Below are 17536 nucleotides of genomic sequence, written 5' to 3'. Positions count from 1 at the left end.
TGTTTTTTTCTTTTTAAGGCCGTTCTTCCCTCTTCCCGATAGATGATGGTTTGTTGGATGATGGTCATAATGATCAAGTTGGAGTCTTAAATTCACCTACCTGCTATTCTGGTCATCAGAATGGGGAACGAATTGAGCGTTTTTCTCGGAAAGTGTTTGTTGGAGGTCTTCCACCAGATATTGACGAAGGTGAGCTGTAGGTAGTGAAAATAAATTACCTAGCAAAGTAATGTCCACTCCTTTTGATTTTTAAATGATTTAGTTCTTATTCTGCTTTCAAGAGTTTCATACAATGCTTATCTTCCACTGATATGGGGATGCATATTCCTTTCAAATATGTGTTAGCCCTACATACTGTCCTCTATATGAACCCATTTTATCATCTATTCATGGGAAACAGTTATTAGTAATTGAATTTCAAATTCTATTTTACCATTACCTGAAAATCTCGAAAGTGCTTTAGAAAGGTTAATGTTGTTCCTGTTACTAAACAGAGAAACTAAGGCAGAGGAAGGTCAAGTGGAAGAGCACAGATGATGCACTGAATACAGAATGTACCATGGAAGCTCAGATTGTTGTGTGATGCAGCTGGAATTGTTTTGTATAAAAGTGCTGATTTGAACTAATCGTACTGTTTAATATTAGGTTTCTCCTGTGCAGATAAATGTAAATTGCATGCTAGATTTGTAGTGTAAACAGAAGTCCCTTTACAAGGTTCAGTGTAATCCTAGAATAACTTGCAAACCAAATAAGCTGCCTGTGATTAATTATCTTTCAGACATGGGAAGACTATACTTTGGTTTCATCTTCATGATGATGCTCCCCTGTCATGTACTAGGGGATTTATTTTAATATCTCAGCTTTTCTTATGTATGCTTCAGCATCTAACTCAAATGTGAACTGTCCCTTTTAATACAAATGCCAAAGACACATGGAGATGCTTTTTCTTTCTTTCTTGCCTGCTTATATGCCTTTAGTTGTCCATATCCTTCTGAAATCCCCTGTTACTGAGTAATTGAAAAAATAAAATAAAAATAAAAAAAGCATAAGCATAAAATCACCAGAAGTATTTGTGTAAATGTTAACACTTGGAAGAGGTATCTGTTTATGGCTTTTGTTTGGGAAACTTGGAAACTTCGCTCCTCTATTTCCATGAAACATCAAACTTTGCTATAAACAAAGATCTTTGTTTGATAGTACTTTGTCATTGAGTACTTTTTTATTTAATTTCAACTGTTGCATTTGTTTTCAGATGAAATTACTGCTAGCTTCAGACGATTTGGGCCTTTGGTAGTAGATTGGCCTCACAAAGCAGAAAGCAAGTCCTATTTTCCACCAAAAGGTAAGAGTTGAAAGGTTTTGACCTGTCACTGAGTGCAAATCCTACTTGGGCAAACTGTCTCATCTTCTCCCAAAGGATATGATTTAAAATCCCTGTGAATAGTCAATTGTGCAGTTTCAATGCATTTTCAGACAAGGCTCTACACACAGAATCACAGATTGGCCAGGGTTGGAAGGGACCTCAAGGATCATGGAGCTCCAACCCCCCTGCCACATGCAGGGCCACCAACCTCCCCATTTTATACTAGACCAGGCTGCCCAGGGCCCCATCCAAGCTGGCCTTGAACACCTCCAGGGACGGGGCATCCACAGCCTCTCTGGGCAGCCTGTTCCAGCACCTCACCACTCCCACATTCAAGAATTTTCCTCTGACATCCAACCTAAATCTCCCCTCCCTCAACTTAAAACCATTTCCCCTTGTCTTGCTATTATCAACCCTTTCAAAGAGTTGATTCCCCTCCCGTCTGTAGGCTCCTTTTAGGTACTGAAAGGCTGCAATGAGGTCACCCCGCAGCCTTCTTTTCTCCAGGCTGAACAAGCCCAGCTCCCTCAGCCTGTCTTCATAGGGGAGGTGCTCCAGTCCCCTGGTCATCTTCGTACCGAGTATTAAACACAGAGTTGTAGTATTCTGCCTGGTTCGGTGCTGGACTTCTGAAGAATCTTCCATAATTTCATTTCCCAATTATTAGATCAGTGTTATACAACTGTACATGTCGTTAATTCAGAGATCTATTATTTGCATTTCTGATTTCTAAAACTAAAATTCGATCATATTTTTAATCCTAAATCAGTTTCTTTTGTAGAGGATTAAGACAGGTTTCAGAAGGATGTTATTTGGGTATATGATCAAAATAATTTTGTATTTATTCCATTTTTAAGACAGGAGCATCTATTGAAGCATCTATTATTGACGTCTGGTTAAATAGTGATTTTTTAACTATTTCTAGTGTTGCTCTTTGATATTCAAAATCTAGGCTAAATTTGTACATTGAGGTAAACTGTGTATCTTATCTCTATCTGTGTGAAATTGTGTATTTAGTATGTATAAAATAAACAAAACAAAAAAAAGAGGTTGTTCATTTTGTAGAGAATGCAGCAGCTCTTTCCTTCCCTGGACGTGTCAGATACAGGCATACTGCCTTTGTTTACCTATTCTCAGTTATTTATCTGACTGACTATGCCATTTTAAAAGCAGGCATATTTCCTCAGATATTCATCTAAAGAGCAGGTAAAGGAGTTGAAAGTATTTGAATAGAATTTATGAATACTGTATGGAAATCAAGCCAAAGAGACTTCTTCTTTTTTGATTGTCAGCCTAATAAAAATCTCAGTGTCTTAACAAACTTTGATTATCCTAAGGAGTGCATCTTTGATTACAGTTTACCAAGAGAAATTTCAGAGGAGCAGTTTGAGGGAGAGGCTTAACTCACAGAGTCTGTATTGAATATGTAGAAGAGGGAAGGTCTAATACATTCTTTACTGGAAGAAATGAGTTCTGGTGTTAATTTCTAAGGAGACAGACCTGGCTAAGAATGTAAATATCTCAAGTATGTATTTTGAGACTTTGCAGTTGGAAAATTTGTAAGTACTGTAGTGAAAATAACAGTAATAATGAGTCTGTACTGAAAGCAGAGAATATAGATAAAAGAACTCTAGTCAGTTGATTTAATTAATTCGGAACATACTTAGATACCTAGTGTTAAGTTGGTTAACTGATCTTTACACGAACTTTAATAACACTTTATAGTCAAACTGTTTGTTTACTACAGCATTCATCATTGTTTTATAGTATGACAGCAGCCTGCAATAGTCTCACACATTTAAAATACGGCGTAGGTTTCTATTTGTAGATAGTCTGGAAATACAATTTTCTATTAACTGTTGAATACTTCTGTGTTTATATGTAATCTGGTTCTTTCACTGCACCAGATAAGACGTGATTACTATAGGCTATGATAGAATTTTTTCTTACTATATTCCAGTGTTACGCACTTGTGCAGGCAGGAACAGAGTATATATGTTTAATAAGATACCTAAAACTGCTAAACATAGGCTAAATACAAAGAAAGGTTTGAGATTAATGGACAATTACCAATGTAAGCACCATATAATAGCACAGGGAGTTCATTTTATTTTTAATCTCTAATCTTCGCTGTCTAGCTTACTGCTTTGCATGGAAATAATTTAGTATCTATCTGTTTTTGTCCAGTCTTGTTAGAGACTTGAAATAGTATTACTTCCAAAGACATCTCAGAGTTATCCATTTCTGGGCTGTTCTGTACGTTAGTCTTCGGCATGTTGAAGACATACAGCCTGTTTTGTTGCTTTGTTTGGTGTCTTTTTTTTTGTTGTTGTTATCTTTTGTTACTGCTTTAATACTTTTGTTCAGTCTTCCAGGCTGTGCTTCCTTCCAGGCACTCTGCTTACAGATAGTCCTGAGGGAAGGCCAAGTTCATAAGAAGTATTTCCTTACTTGAAGAAATACTGATCTGTCAAGGCTGACTGCCTCCTGAAAAACAACTGCCTTTTATTTGCTAATTATATTTTGTGTTGGTTCACCACAAAATGAGGCCTGAAGATAGCAGAAATTTTAAACACTTCACACTAATCTTAGAAGGAACCTCAGTTATGAAGCAGGAAAAGAATTATTCTGTTGAGATCAAAGTACAGTCAGTAAGTGATCTGCCAGCTGTAATGGGGAATTCCTTCCTTTCTATCTTGTCACTGCTTATCATAACTCCTGTTATTAGTTAGTTGGCACACACGTTCAAAGCGACTGCTGAGGTGAGAAATCCATTCTCATGATAATGACGCTCACAAAGAGATGGTGCGGTGAGGATATGCTGATCCAGGGAGCCTTTCAAAGGAGGACCAGTTGTTTGCATGTTCTGTACTATTTATAGTCTGTATAAAACAGAGGATAATCTGTTTAAACAAGACAGTATCTCCAGCTTTTTCTGATTATCTGTGTATTTCTTTTGCTTTCTGTCCCAGCAGTCATGCAGTAGCTTCATTTATTCAATGTTATTAACTGCTAATTTACAACTGACTGAAAAAATCGTGTTGAAAACGTTCTGTTTCTAGTTCAAGGAGCAAAACCATAGGTCCATTGGTTAACTTGTTACCAGCTCGCTCGAGCTCCTTGGAGCTCGGACTGAACTCTGGATTCAGGCAAATAGCTGTAGGTGTCTTCATGTGCGATTAGCATCTAAGCTTCCTTTAATTAATGGGAACCTAGCCAATAGAGTCACTGGAGTACAAAGGGATATTCAGGTCGCTGCAATGTAAGCTTATTGTGCTTGATTCATTTCTCCAAACCAAGAATATCAAGATTTACCCAGGGATGGCAAACATGGTACAGTACCTACTGAAGCCCCACACCACCCTGGAAAAGCAGCTGAAGGTTAGGCAAAGTACTGCAGAGGGTGAATCATGCAAGGCATCTGTGTGTTGTGCTTGTCAGCCGAGTAACTGCCCAGACACCACTGGCAACATTAACTAGATCTCTGCTGACCACAGAGCTTAAACCCAGTCAAGAATATTTCCACAGAAATAGAAATATGGAAATAGGGTTCACTTGGGTCTCAAGGTAAATCCTGCACCACCTCCCTTTCATTCAAAAGTGCCTTAGTTAATATCTGCATTGCAGTTGTGCCAGCTTGTATGTTCTCACTTAAAGAGTAATTTCGAGTTGATTCTTGGTAAAAGGTGACTGATTGAAAGATTTATGTATCCTCCCCAAATGTGAATTATTCCCATTATTGAATGTAGATCCATTGTCAGTAGTTTACACTTGTTTGGGTTTTTTTTTAGCTCTCCTCTGGGGAAGACTGTTAGAACAGTAGGGGACCCAACCATAAAAGAAAACGCAGCTCTGTCAGCTGATGCAGAATATCCATGCTGGCTTATACTGATTTTCTTTACCTCTCTTCTAAGTCACTGGTGATAGAAGTTAATTGGAGTCAAATAGAATTTACAGCTGCTTTCAGATTTCTATATGGAACTATGCATTAACAGAAGTTTCTTGTCTCCTTTTGTAAAGTTCCATATTGTAGAATAAAGAAATTATGCCTGGCCAAGAAATTCATATTAGCCACCTCTTCTGTGTAGTAAATTAAAAAAAAAAATGAAAGCACTGATTCTGTATATAGGTTTTGGATTGGGTTTTGTTTGGTTGGTTTTTTTGCTTGGATTCTTACAACAGTTTCATTTAGTTATATACATCTATATACATATATATATGTATGTGTGTGAATATATATCTATTTAGTAGCTTTATATATATATATAAAAGATTCTTGAAGTATTGTTTGTACTCAGAGTAACAATAATTATAACCAGTGCAGCGTTTTTAGATATCAGGGAATGTAGTTTTATTGTCAGTTATGATCTCCAGAAGATTTTCTTTTTCTTTGAGATAATTTTGTGGTAACGATATTACCAAAATCCCTCATCAGTTCCCTTTGAAAGCAGCAGTATTTATAACCATTGCAGTATAATGCAGAGTAATTTAATCAACAACTAAATGCTAGCAGGGGTTACCTAAACTTCATCCTCCACAGAAGGCATAAATGCTGGTACACGTGGACAATAAATTTTTATAAGACTGTTCCATCTAACATTTTTCACTTATGGAAACCATACAAACTTGGGTTGCCTTTTGGCAAGCAGTATCTGATCGTGACGTGCTGCTGCCCGTGTACGTATGACCCAAAGGTATGAAGCATCTTCCTTCAGAGAATCCTATTAGAGCAGCTCTTCTTTGCCGTTATGAACAGACTTGCGCTGCTGTTGGACAGGAAGCTGTTACAGTGACATGACAGATGTGGTACACAAGAAAAACAAGAAACTAGTGAATTAAACTGTTCTGTGGTACAATAAAGTACTCTTCACAATACCTCCCTTCCATGTTTCACAGGTACTGCATATACTTTGTATTACACATAGTAATTGTAGTTTGGTATTGTTATAAAATCCTCCTCATCACACCTATGTGCAGTTACCAACAGCAGCTAACTACCTGTGCAGTCAATAACAGTCCACAATATTTCATGAATTATAGAGGATAAAAATAATCCAACAGAGACATATCTTAAGAAAACAGAAAAGCATGAGAATCAAGTTTGTACATATAGTTGTCGGCATCTGATTGCTGGAGGAAGAAAAGCCCAAACTTATATCTAAACTGAGTATCTAAGACGGTAAATTCCTTTATGCTTAATGAATAGAAAGCCTGGATCCTTATGTAACTGTGGTGTTCTTTGTAGCAGTTTGGCTAATGTATAATTGGTTTGTGCAAGGATACGTACCATAATGCAAAGCAAGTAAAGAAGGATTGTATCCAGACTGTGGGAAGGGATTGGCCTGTCTGTAAAATGTTGGATCTGAAACATATTATGTTCTACAGTCACCTTTCTTCACCAAGAGAGCTAGTTATTTTCTTCCAGACTAGGCTTGGGGAGCAAACTAAAATACCTTTGAAGTCATTAAAGCACTACAGCTATGGAGCAAAACTTCAGCCAGATGGATTTGCTAACCTCAGGTTTTCCATGTTTTCAAAAGTACAGCTAAGTTCATGACACAGGCCTCTCTGTTGCTTAAAATTAAATGGGGTGAACCCAGACATGAGTTAAGCTCTTCAGATAGTGTTGAGAAGGCAGTGGTGGTATACAATTCTGATTTTGCTTTCCTTGTTTTTATTTTAGATTGGTAGAATATATTTGGTACCTAATTGTTCCCTCATCTAGTTCTATTGGAATTGTCTATTTCTTCACAGGGCTCCTGCTAAGCATATTAATAGCTGCAGACATACAGGTCATAGATGATCTGGGGACGCCGATTCTATTTATGTGCCAGGAGCCATATGCCAGTAACACTGATTTGCGTTAGGATACAAATTGATGAAATATCAGCTTCCAGCAAACCGTTTTACGTAATTCTGGCTGTGACTGTTTGTATGTCACCCATTTAGCCCTCACCTCAGGTAATCAAGTTTTTGCACTCCTGCCATTCTTGTATTGAGATCTCCATTCAAACTGGACTGTGTGCACCTGGCTTCTGTGCAGGGGAAGACAGTTATGTGGTTCTAGTCTCACTTATCCGTGCTAGTCTGCACATGCCCTGGTTCATTGAGTTTTTCGTGGCTTATATGTGAATTTTAAACTGCAAAGTAAATACTGAAAGATATCCCCCTTGAACAAGGCTTTTGAATCTAAGTAATTACTAATTAAGTTTAATTTGAACAGAATTTTCATTGCTGAACGGTATTTTTAATAACACTGGATTTCAGCACGAAATGCCTTAGCCAAAGCTCAAAGATTCCCTACAGGCTTTTTTAATAAACTGAGTAAGATTTACATGAAAGTAGAATATGCACAGTTGTGTCCTTCGAAGGGAGCTGTGACAGGACCATAGTGTGAGGGATGTGAGATCAGGTACAAGTTATTAGAAAAAACAGCATAGAACTTTACAGCTTTTTATTTAAATCCTGCTTTTGGTCCCATGGATCTAAAATCATTTGCATTTGTTCCTCTGATCTTACGTTTTGCTTAAAACGTTGATTCTTTAGTGCTCTTTGAGGTGCACCCTATTCTGTTAACACCCTGATGACCTACACTGTTTGCAGTATGGGATTGCCAGTGAGTGAGTAGTACCTCTCCAAAAAGCAGTATCATTTCCAAAAGGCTTGGTGGAGCAGCCGTATTCCCTCTTGCCAACCTCCCTCTAGAGCAGGTGCTTCAGCCCTTATTTTTTCACTTTATGTGAATATTCTACACTTGCTAGTAATCTGAGGAAGAAATGGGGATTTATGTCCTTGTACAGCCTACTTCAGAATGCATCCAAATTGTGGTATGGGGTGCGTGTAAAGTAACAAGTTCTGTATATATCATATGGTAACCATTACAGCATTCTATTGTGTGAGGTTCCTTGCTTGTCTGTTGTTACTGTAGCATTAAGTAAGCTTTTTGATTCCTATTTTTATAGTGTTTGGGAGGCTTGCTGGGTCACTTATGTAACAGAGTACTTTGATCTAATCTCTAGAATAGAGATTAGTCCTCTGTGCCAAGTCGGATTTTCATTGTATAATGTCTGCAGCTACCTCTGAGTTGTGCTCAGTCTGTACTTACAATATATGATAGAGCAGACAGGTTTGCTTTTATTTGATTATTAGTCTCTTTGGTGTGTTTTCGCTTTTTTTTTTTTTTCAAGGATGGAAGTATTTGCCCACAGTTGTATTGATCACAGCAGATTAGCACACAGATGAAGAACACGACTAATAACAAAGAGTTGATTTGACTTTCTTCTACATTTCAAGTAAACACATTTGTATGGAGAAGACAATTAAAGAAAAGCAAATAAAAGTATAAAAAAATTAACTGTTTTATTTTCTTCTTCACTCTAGGTTATGCATTCCTCTTATTCCAAGAAGAGAGTTCTGTCCAGGCACTGATTGATGCCTGTATTGAAGAAGATGGAAAGCTCTATCTATGTGTTTCCAGTCCTACTATCAAGGACAAGCCAGTAAGTAAACAGTAGATGGCCTGCAGGCTATAGCTGCCATCTGTCTAAAGCTGCATTTGAAATGATGATGATGAAAATAATCAACAGCAAACTACCATTGGCAGCTCTCAACATCTGGAACAATCAGATGATTTTAAAACCATTGAGGTTTGAATTAATAGGATTAAAACGGAACATCAAGACACGCAAAGCTAATAGAGTTATGACTACTGTTGGTTTATGTGGGCTGATAAGTATATATTTAGAACGCAGTGAAACAGAAACCAGCATGTCATTTTCTTCCCCTTTTTAATAGGTTCAGATCCGTCCCTGGAATCTCAGTGATAGTGATTTTGTGATGGATGGTTCGCAGCCGCTTGATCCTCGGAAAACAATTTTTGTTGGAGGAGTCCCTAGACCATTAAGAGCTGGTGAGCATAAATTACACCTCTCTTTAAAAGTGGGAGATTATTAGAAATCATTTTTTAATCATGCATAATTGTATACAGGTATGTATGGATAGTTGTAGGTGTTTATAGAATCATATGAATCATAAAGCTGCTTGAGCTGAAAGCAATCTTAAGGATCAGCCAGCTCCATCTCTCCTGCCCTGGATAGGATTGCCTCCCATGTGATCAGGTTGCCCATGGCACCATCCAAGTTTGCCTTGGAACACCTCCAGAGATGGCACATCCATGGGCTATCTGGGCAGCCTGTTCCAGTGCCTCACCACCCTCTGGGTAAAGAATTTCTTCCTAACATCTGACCCGAATCTCCCCTTAGTTTAAAGTTGTTTCCCCTAGTCTTGTCACTATCAGACCATGCAAAATTGGTCTCATTCTGGTTTATAAGCTCTTTTGAAGTACAGGAAGGCCACAAAGAGGTCTCCCGTGAGATTGGATTGCCCCAGCCAAGGTGCAGCACCTCACACGTGGCCTTATTGAACCTAATTTAGTTCACTTGGGCCCACTCTTCAAGCTTGTCCAGGTCTCTTTGGATGGCATCCCTTCCGTCTGTTGTATCAACTGCACCACTGAACTTAGTGTCACTTGCTGGGGGTGCAAGTGTCCACTTTCTAGGTCATGGATATTGGTGTTTAAGAGCACCGGTTCCAGGATGGACCCCGCAGTTATATCACTCATCACCAGCCTCCACCTAGATATAAAGCAGTTGACTAAAACTATCTGGCTGCAAATCTTAGGGATTGGAAGGGACTTTTGGGGATCATCTAGTCCAACCCTTGCTAAAGCAGGTTTCCATGAGTAGGTTACACAGGTAGGTTTTTGATGAGAGCTTGCAAGTGTGACAGACCTTGCAGATGAAGCAAGAAGGCCTTGTCAGCAGGCTTCCCTTGATCAGGCAGCCTGCAGAAGACCTCACTACCAGATGTCCTTTATTTGTCTGATGCCTAATTTTAATCCACAAGTTCTCAGCCTGATCATCACTGTTTCTTAAAGGCAGCTCTTAATCTGTGCACTTCTTAACATAGAGGAGAGCTCCCCTGCCCATCCTGCCCTGTCTCTCTCTTCTAAAAAGCTCAGTGGCATTGTTCCAGGTGTGCAGTTCATCCCACAACATTTCTGATATCAGTCAGAGCATAATCTTCCAATTATGACATGGCTTCCAGCTCCTGCTTATTTCCCATGCTGCATGCATTGGTATAGAGATGGTACAGCTATGCAATGGGTTGCATTACCTTCTTAGAGGAGCCCTCTCAAATTCCTTTGGGAGGAAGCTGAGGTTTTTCACTGCTGCTTCTTAAAATTCAACAACCTTTCTATGTCACTTGGAAGTACGTCGTCTTCCCTCATCAAATATAGTTTAAAGCTCTGCTAATCAGTCCAGCCAGTTTGCTGCTTGAGAAAAATACTCATCTATTCTTACGTTTCTCTGGTAATTGCCTTCTTCTGCTTTTGGCAGATCACAAATCACTGTTCACCTCTGAGACACACTGGACACTATTACAACGTCTAAGGCTGTAGGAAGTACTTTCATCTTACTAGTAAAACTGTTTCTTGTTTTTAAAGTAGTGCTGTGGCCTCTGCTATGCTCCATGAGTGGAGCTCTTTTTGTATTGTTACTGTACATCAGCTACTTTTCTATTGCTGACTGGTTACTGTGGATAACATGGATAAGGAGAAATGCGGGTAGTAAGTATGATTAGAGGAAAATGGGAAGAAATTCAGACAGCTGACACAGTCTGTATGATACAGTGCTATATGAGATTGCAGGACACTTTTTCAGCTCTTGTTGGAATGCATGGAGGAAAATTTCAATGTTTTTGTAGCTGTGAAATGGTCGATCTGCAACCAGGACAGTCTGCTTTGTGAGACAGACTGCAGTAGCCTTTTACAGCGTTGTACAGTGACCTTCTAGTAAGTGAGCTGATGTGAAGCATTACATACAGCATTTCAAATCCAGATTTCTCTTAGAAAGTCCCAGGACTTCATTAGTCTTCCACTGTTTGTACTAAATTATATCATTACAGTAAGGGTAAGTATCATTACATTAGGGTAAGATGAGCTTTCATAAGGAAGACACAGGAGAAACAGGAAGTGATAGAGCAAATTTAGGGTATACAGCATATAAAGCTTTTCTATCTTGGACCTACAATAATCAGGCTTTTTTGTTACTTTACTTTTAAGAAGACGTTTGACTGCATTACTCTGTAATACTTTGTAAATGAGCATTCCAACTGCAGGTTAATTTTCTCCAAATTCTGTCTTGATACTCCAGATTACTTGGCCAAGGGTCTGTGATAAATGTAATGTATACTGTCTTATACTTTGCTTTAAAATCTTCTGCGTATGTGAGAATGAAACCTATATGGCATTGTGAAATAAGAATCATGCCTTCAAAAAAGCAGTAAAACTTTATCACGCTTCTCAGACAACTATTGAAAATCAATGTCTGCTGACACCTTTATGTCTTGAGGCAGGGGATGTTTGTTTTGAAAAAAGATATATTCCACCTCAGTGAATTGCTAAATTGAATTCAGTATAAAATATTACTGAAGGCTTGCTAAAATATTTGTGAAATTGGAGATTATTGATTCTATTAACTTGAGTTTCTATATAGTGCCATACTGTAGAGATGATCAAGTTCTGCATGCCTGGTGAAAAGATGCTACCTACATCTTGAAATTCAAGTTGGATGTAGAGCAATTGTACAGACAGAGAACATGTACCAAGGAATTTGGGGCATGTGGATTCTATGCAGCTTGCATTCCATCCTGCCCCAGAAGTCATGTGTTACCCTTTACAGAAAACTGCCCTTGAATTTCAGTTCCAGGTTACTAAGGACTGCAAGGACTTGCACTCCATTGTTCCCTGGGTGTATGTGGCTGCAGTGTGAAAGATGTCTGCTGACTATTTCACAACTTAATCCTGCATGTTGTGATTTTTTTTTAGTTACAGTTACATAAGTTGTTGGAGAATTAATTACTGAAATTAACTTTTCTGGATTTTTTGAGTTTGTACAGTGAGAACAGTTCAAGCGAACTTTGTTTTGTTTCCTAATAGTGGAATTGGCAATGATCATGGACCGTCTGTATGGTGGAGTTTGTTACGCAGGAATTGATACTGACCCTGAGCTGAAATACCCAAAAGGTGCTGGACGTGTTGCTTTTTCCAATCAGCAGAGTTACATTGCTGCCATCAGTGCTCGGTTCGTTCAACTTCAGCATGGCGATATAGATAAACGAGTAAGTTACACAGAAGGAGTTCATCTGGGTGGGTTTTCTTAGATATGTGGGAGCAGTGATTTATAGCACAGTTTCTTAGGATGCATAACTTTGTGTTCTGATCCGCTTTTGTGCCACCTCTGACATTTCTTCTGATATTTCCCTAGCTCCACAGGTTCCAGGAGTTAAACTCTGAATGCCCCTGAAACAACGAGCATTCCACAAAGCAGCAGTTTGTTCCTTGGGCATATGTTAGACCATATGTTCTTTCCATTCTGGAATTCCTGGTTTTGTTGAAATTTTTTTCACCTTTGTTCTAATGAAAGCAAATATTGTAATAATTCCTGTGTCATTCATGAGAAACTCCGTTATTTATTGGTTTCAGAATATGTCCAATCTTCTGCTGCCTTTCACTTCAACCATGATTGTCAGTGCTTTGGAAAATCAACCGTACTTAACCTTAACTCATCCTTTCTCTTCAGAGAGAACCTGATCCTGTGTATTTACCAGTGTACCTTTCTGGTTGCTGTAGATGATTTTTGCTAGCTAAAGCAAAGCTCTTTTCAGAAGACAAGTCTACTTCATTGCTCTCAATTAGAAGTATGAGAGTAGCAAAGAAAACAGACGTCTAAATTAGATCAGTTTGAAGTTGACTGGTTCTGATGTCAAGAGTTGTAGATGCAGGCAGTGTTATTAATAGGTGCTCTGGGTTGGTTTTTGTTATGGGTTTTTTTTTTAACGTCCTGGAGGAGAAATGAGTTAAGTAGTTCAAGGTCCAGTCTCCTCTGCAGATCAAAGGCATTGCAGAAAGAAATTGGTACAGTTAACCGAAGGCCATAGCAGGTGCTTCTCTCCTTTCAAATAGGCCAAGCAATACAGGCTTACGTGTCTCTCAGATACCAGTTGCCTGGGGAGCTGAAATACCCAGAGTCCTTTCCAGGAGAGTGGGAATGAATGTGGGTGGTGAACTAGGCTTCACATCCAGTCCTTACAGCTACATTTTGCTGGTGATATTGCTGTTCCTGTGACTTGCAGCTGACTTTGGCTAGAAGCTCTGACTTTCCTCTAGTTACATAACAGGAAAAATGCCCGTGATGATAGCTCACTGGAAATCTCAGGGGCCGTTTGGATGCTGAGCAGGCTTCTGAAATGACAGTGCTTGCTCTTTGCAGAGGTGACTGGACTTTTTTTTATATTGTGTAACTCTGAAAAACTTAAAGAGATATGAGAGTGAAATTTCAATAAAACAGTGGGCATCTGCTGCAGACCTCTTGGAGCATGGACAGAAAAAAAAATCAGCACACAGTCTGCCATAAATACCGAAGCTCAGAAGCACAGTGTTTGAGTGATATCCATGAGACTTAATTTACACAATAGCAGTTAAATGATTTCTTCTTGGTCATGTTTGTTAGCTTCCTTGGGTTTGATTTCTTCAAAAACATCTGCTGCTCCCGTGATGCTCTGCTTCCAAAACACACTGATGCCAAATCTAATTATTTTAATCAATTTGTTTTTTAACCTTATCTTGATGGAGAGGGTTTATGATCTGTTCTGTTCATATGCCAGAGGTTTTTAATCTCATTTTTTTAATAACTTTCTCTATATTTAAATTGTGTGTTCAGTCCTGTTATTATTTATATAGTAAAATATAAGTACACAACTGAGTCATTTACATTAATATAAATGCTGATTTTATAAATGTGGAGGACAGTTGTACTTCAGGTGCTGCCTTCATCTGAAATACAGATACATGCTGGCCTATTTAGGAATACATTACACGTTTCTGTGCAGTCTTAGAGATTGTTCTGTGCTTCATCTTACTAGTTTTTCTGTTGCCAGTTATAGCCAGTTTCTGTAGGTGTGCTGTCTTTTCACATTTTTTCAGAACCAGTTCTGTGTCTTTTCTTTCATGGTTAAAGTTTGCTGTTCTCCTCTTTATCCGTCTGAGCTGCTGCTGAAAGTATTTATGGCATTTTTAACATATATCTTTTTCTATCTTAATAGGAAAGCTGGGTGTCACTGTGGCTTTATAGATGCTGTCTGTGACCTTAACTTATTCCTTACCTCTGGAGCTTTCTTCAGTTCTTTTGATACAGATATGTTTAGTTTCTCCAGCAGATGTTTTTCTTCTGCAAAGTGCTCTTCATGCTATTCCATCATATAAGACAGATCAGTTCCAAACATTTCTTTGAAACTCATTTGGAGTTCCATCTCCAAAAATTCTTTAAAATGTTAACTTTCATATGCCAGCAGCCTCCCTCCACTTCATCTGATACTTCAGTTCCCTACAATGTTTATTTAATAACGTTTGTAATCTCCTCAATACTTATCTTGGTGCATCAACGTACCAGAGCATGAAATTCATGGTATTTCATGCTTTCAGTAATGTTGGACCACAAACAGAATTACTGCATATAGTTGCTGTTTATTGGAAAGCCCAGGTGTAACTTATGCTGATGCAGGTCGTTGCAGGGAAGAAATCAGTGGCGTTCATACTGAATGTACGCTGTTGGAAGAAAGAAGCGTACTGTGTTTCAAATGTATCTGTGTTTGACCACTCAAGTGTGCGTTTTCTGAAGCTAAGAAAATCTATATTGTTGGGTTTTTGTTTTTTTGGGTTTTTTTTTGCAAACCATTGGGTGTTTGGTAGCTTTACAGAATCATAGAATGGCCTGGGATGAGAAAGATCTCAAGGATCATCTGGTTTTGACCCCCCTGCTGTGTGCAGGTTCGCCAACCACCAGAGCAGGCTGCCCAGAGCCACATCCAGCCTGGCTGTTATTTTGTAGCTCTGGAAATAACATGCAAAAACGTCATTTTATTCTGGAGATCTGAGTATTCCAAACATACACCGTTTGAGTGTGGTACATGACGTCACTGTCTGCGTGTAGGATTCTTCTCAAGTAACAGTAAATATCAGGGGAAAAAAAAGTTGAGTTGTAGGATAAATTGGAATAATTGTTTTTGCCAACAGAGATTTGAAAATACTGTCTTTAAAAAAAATTCAGGAAAGGAAGACAACAATACATTCCTTAATGATGGTGTCAATTCATTTTGTGCTTTATTGTGAAGTTCTTCTTCCTGTCTGAGTGCAGTCTGTAACAGTTCAGTGATGCAGAGACATTGTGCAAATGTACCACTGGAATCCTGCCACTTTTCCACTCTGGCAGTCAGAGCAGTTTGGGAGAAAGAAGCTGTGTAACACAGGTGTTTCTAGCAGGCTGCAGATTTGCAGAACAATCTTTTAAAAATACATTCAGGATCATATTGAACACAAATTCCTGTGCAACTCAAAGCCAAAAAATAAAAAGAAATGAAATAAAGGAAAGTAATACGTGACACAGATCAGAAACTCCTAATTTGGTCGTATTTTAGAAATTTGGAGTGAAGTTATGGGAGTTAAGAGTACCAACAGAAGTAATCGAGCCTGCAGAAAGTGCTTCTAATTGGCAAAGAAAGGTAGTACATGCAGAGACTTCTTGCTCAGGTATAAACGGTTACATTCCTGTTTGTGTGTTGTTTGCTAAGCAGCACAAAACTGGGTATCGTGTTGGGGTGTATTTGGGAGCTGGTGAGACTTCTTTAGAGAGCTTTGGGACCAGTGGTTTATTTTCTACACATGCTTTGGTTTTGTCACTTGCCAAGGGTATCTTTCCAGAGTAAGTGAATTGGAGGTTCTGATGTAGCCATTAGCTACATTCTTAATGCACTTCTGAAGATGTGTGTTGAATTGCTTAGCTTTTTGTATGGATAGATTGGGAGCTGGTAAATGGCAAACAGCAATAAAAAGCTGCGAACTGGGTAGAGGCCTAAACCTATCTGATGTCAGACTGCTTCTTTTTCCGTAAGAGACAAGACCTGAACACGCTCACTGTCTTTTCAGCGGGCACAGTAGGTGTTAACTGGAGCTCTTTGTGTGTCACTCCAACAGGTGGAGGTAAAGCCATATGTGTTGGATGACCAGATGTGTGACGAATGCCAGGGCGCACGATGCGGTGGAAAGTTTGCTCCTTTCTTCTGTGCCAATGTCACTTGCCTGCAGTATTACTGTGAGTTTTGTTGGGCAAATATCCACTCCCGTGCAGGACGTGAATTCCATAAGCCATTGGTAAAGGAGGGGGCTGACCGCCCGCGTCAGATCCACTTCCGCTGGAATTAAACATGGTGAACCAGCATCTACATAAGGAAAGAAGGGTGCATGTGGCTTACTGTGTTTGAAGATACTGACATGCAGAAGAAATAAGTGCATTCTTCTGCTTTTCACCCCAGCTATCAATACATGCATCTTTATCAGCAGCCAAAACACTACAAGCCTCTTGTTTTTCACCAAAACCCTACATCTCAGGCTTACTAATTTTTGTGATATTTTCATGTTAAAATAAAATGTTTTTTTGTATTTTCTCCAAGTTATTTTTATATGTAAAGTTAAAACTAGATATGAGAATGTTTTTGCGTAGGGGCACACAGTCTGCTGCTATATTTAGTGGGTGAAGCGTGCACTTATTTCTAAACATGGGTTTTTAACTTCAAGATCTGCCCCAGTAATTTACCAAAGGTAGCAAAATAGTGAAGATGGAATATGTCTGCTACAAAAAGCTTATTTTTATTGTTGTTGCTATTTTCAGTGTATACATAAACTAAAAATTAGGGTTGATTTTTTGCTCTCCATTTTGACTTGCAAGAAATAATACCTCAAGATAATCTGATTTATTAGCTATTTTTAAACATTTTTAATCACAAGCTGTATTAGCTTTGCTGCTATATAGGTGTTATGTGTAATGCCACCTATTAATACGGGATTGAAACGTTTAAGACACACTGCATTACAGATTAAATGCAGGCAGCACAATATGGCTTAAACTGCCATAGTTTTAGAATGTGAAAAAATTGCATGTTTACTTACCTGTATAAACCATATGCATGCACTAGAACTATTAATTAACAAGAGGTGAGTTATTGCAGATGTTCAAAAAAGGCTCTCTTGAAACTAGGTAGCATGAGCAAATTTACAAA

The 17536-nt window shown here is 38.6% G+C and overlaps 1 protein-coding gene across 2 annotated transcripts in view; it reads left to right on the top strand.

Annotated features, from left to right (window-relative positions):
* CPEB2 (cytoplasmic polyadenylation element binding protein 2) overlaps positions 1-17536 on the top strand; it is a 52931-nt gene that overhangs the window by 32518 nt on the left and 2877 nt on the right. For both annotated transcript variants that reach the window (XM_048940937.1, XM_048940938.1), the window contains 6 exons: positions 19-189; positions 1253-1342; positions 8744-8862; positions 9158-9272; positions 12363-12544; positions 16455-17536. The exon at positions 16455-17536 is cut by the window's right edge and continues 2877 nt beyond it. In XM_048940937.1, the coding sequence (XP_048796894.1) occupies positions 19-189; positions 1253-1342; positions 8744-8862; positions 9158-9272; positions 12363-12544; positions 16455-16682 (905 nt within the window). In that variant the 3' untranslated portion in view covers positions 16683-17536. The remainder of the gene's footprint in view (positions 1-18; positions 190-1252; positions 1343-8743; positions 8863-9157; positions 9273-12362; positions 12545-16454) is intronic.

The sequence above is a fragment of the Lagopus muta genome, chromosome 4 (genome assembly GCF_023343835.1).
Source record: "Lagopus muta isolate bLagMut1 chromosome 4, bLagMut1 primary, whole genome shotgun sequence".
In the NCBI taxonomy this organism is placed as follows: Eukaryota; Metazoa; Chordata; class Aves; order Galliformes; family Phasianidae; genus Lagopus; species Lagopus muta.
The sequence above is the reverse complement of the archived record's forward strand: the minus strand, read 5'-3'. Positions and strand labels throughout refer to the sequence as shown.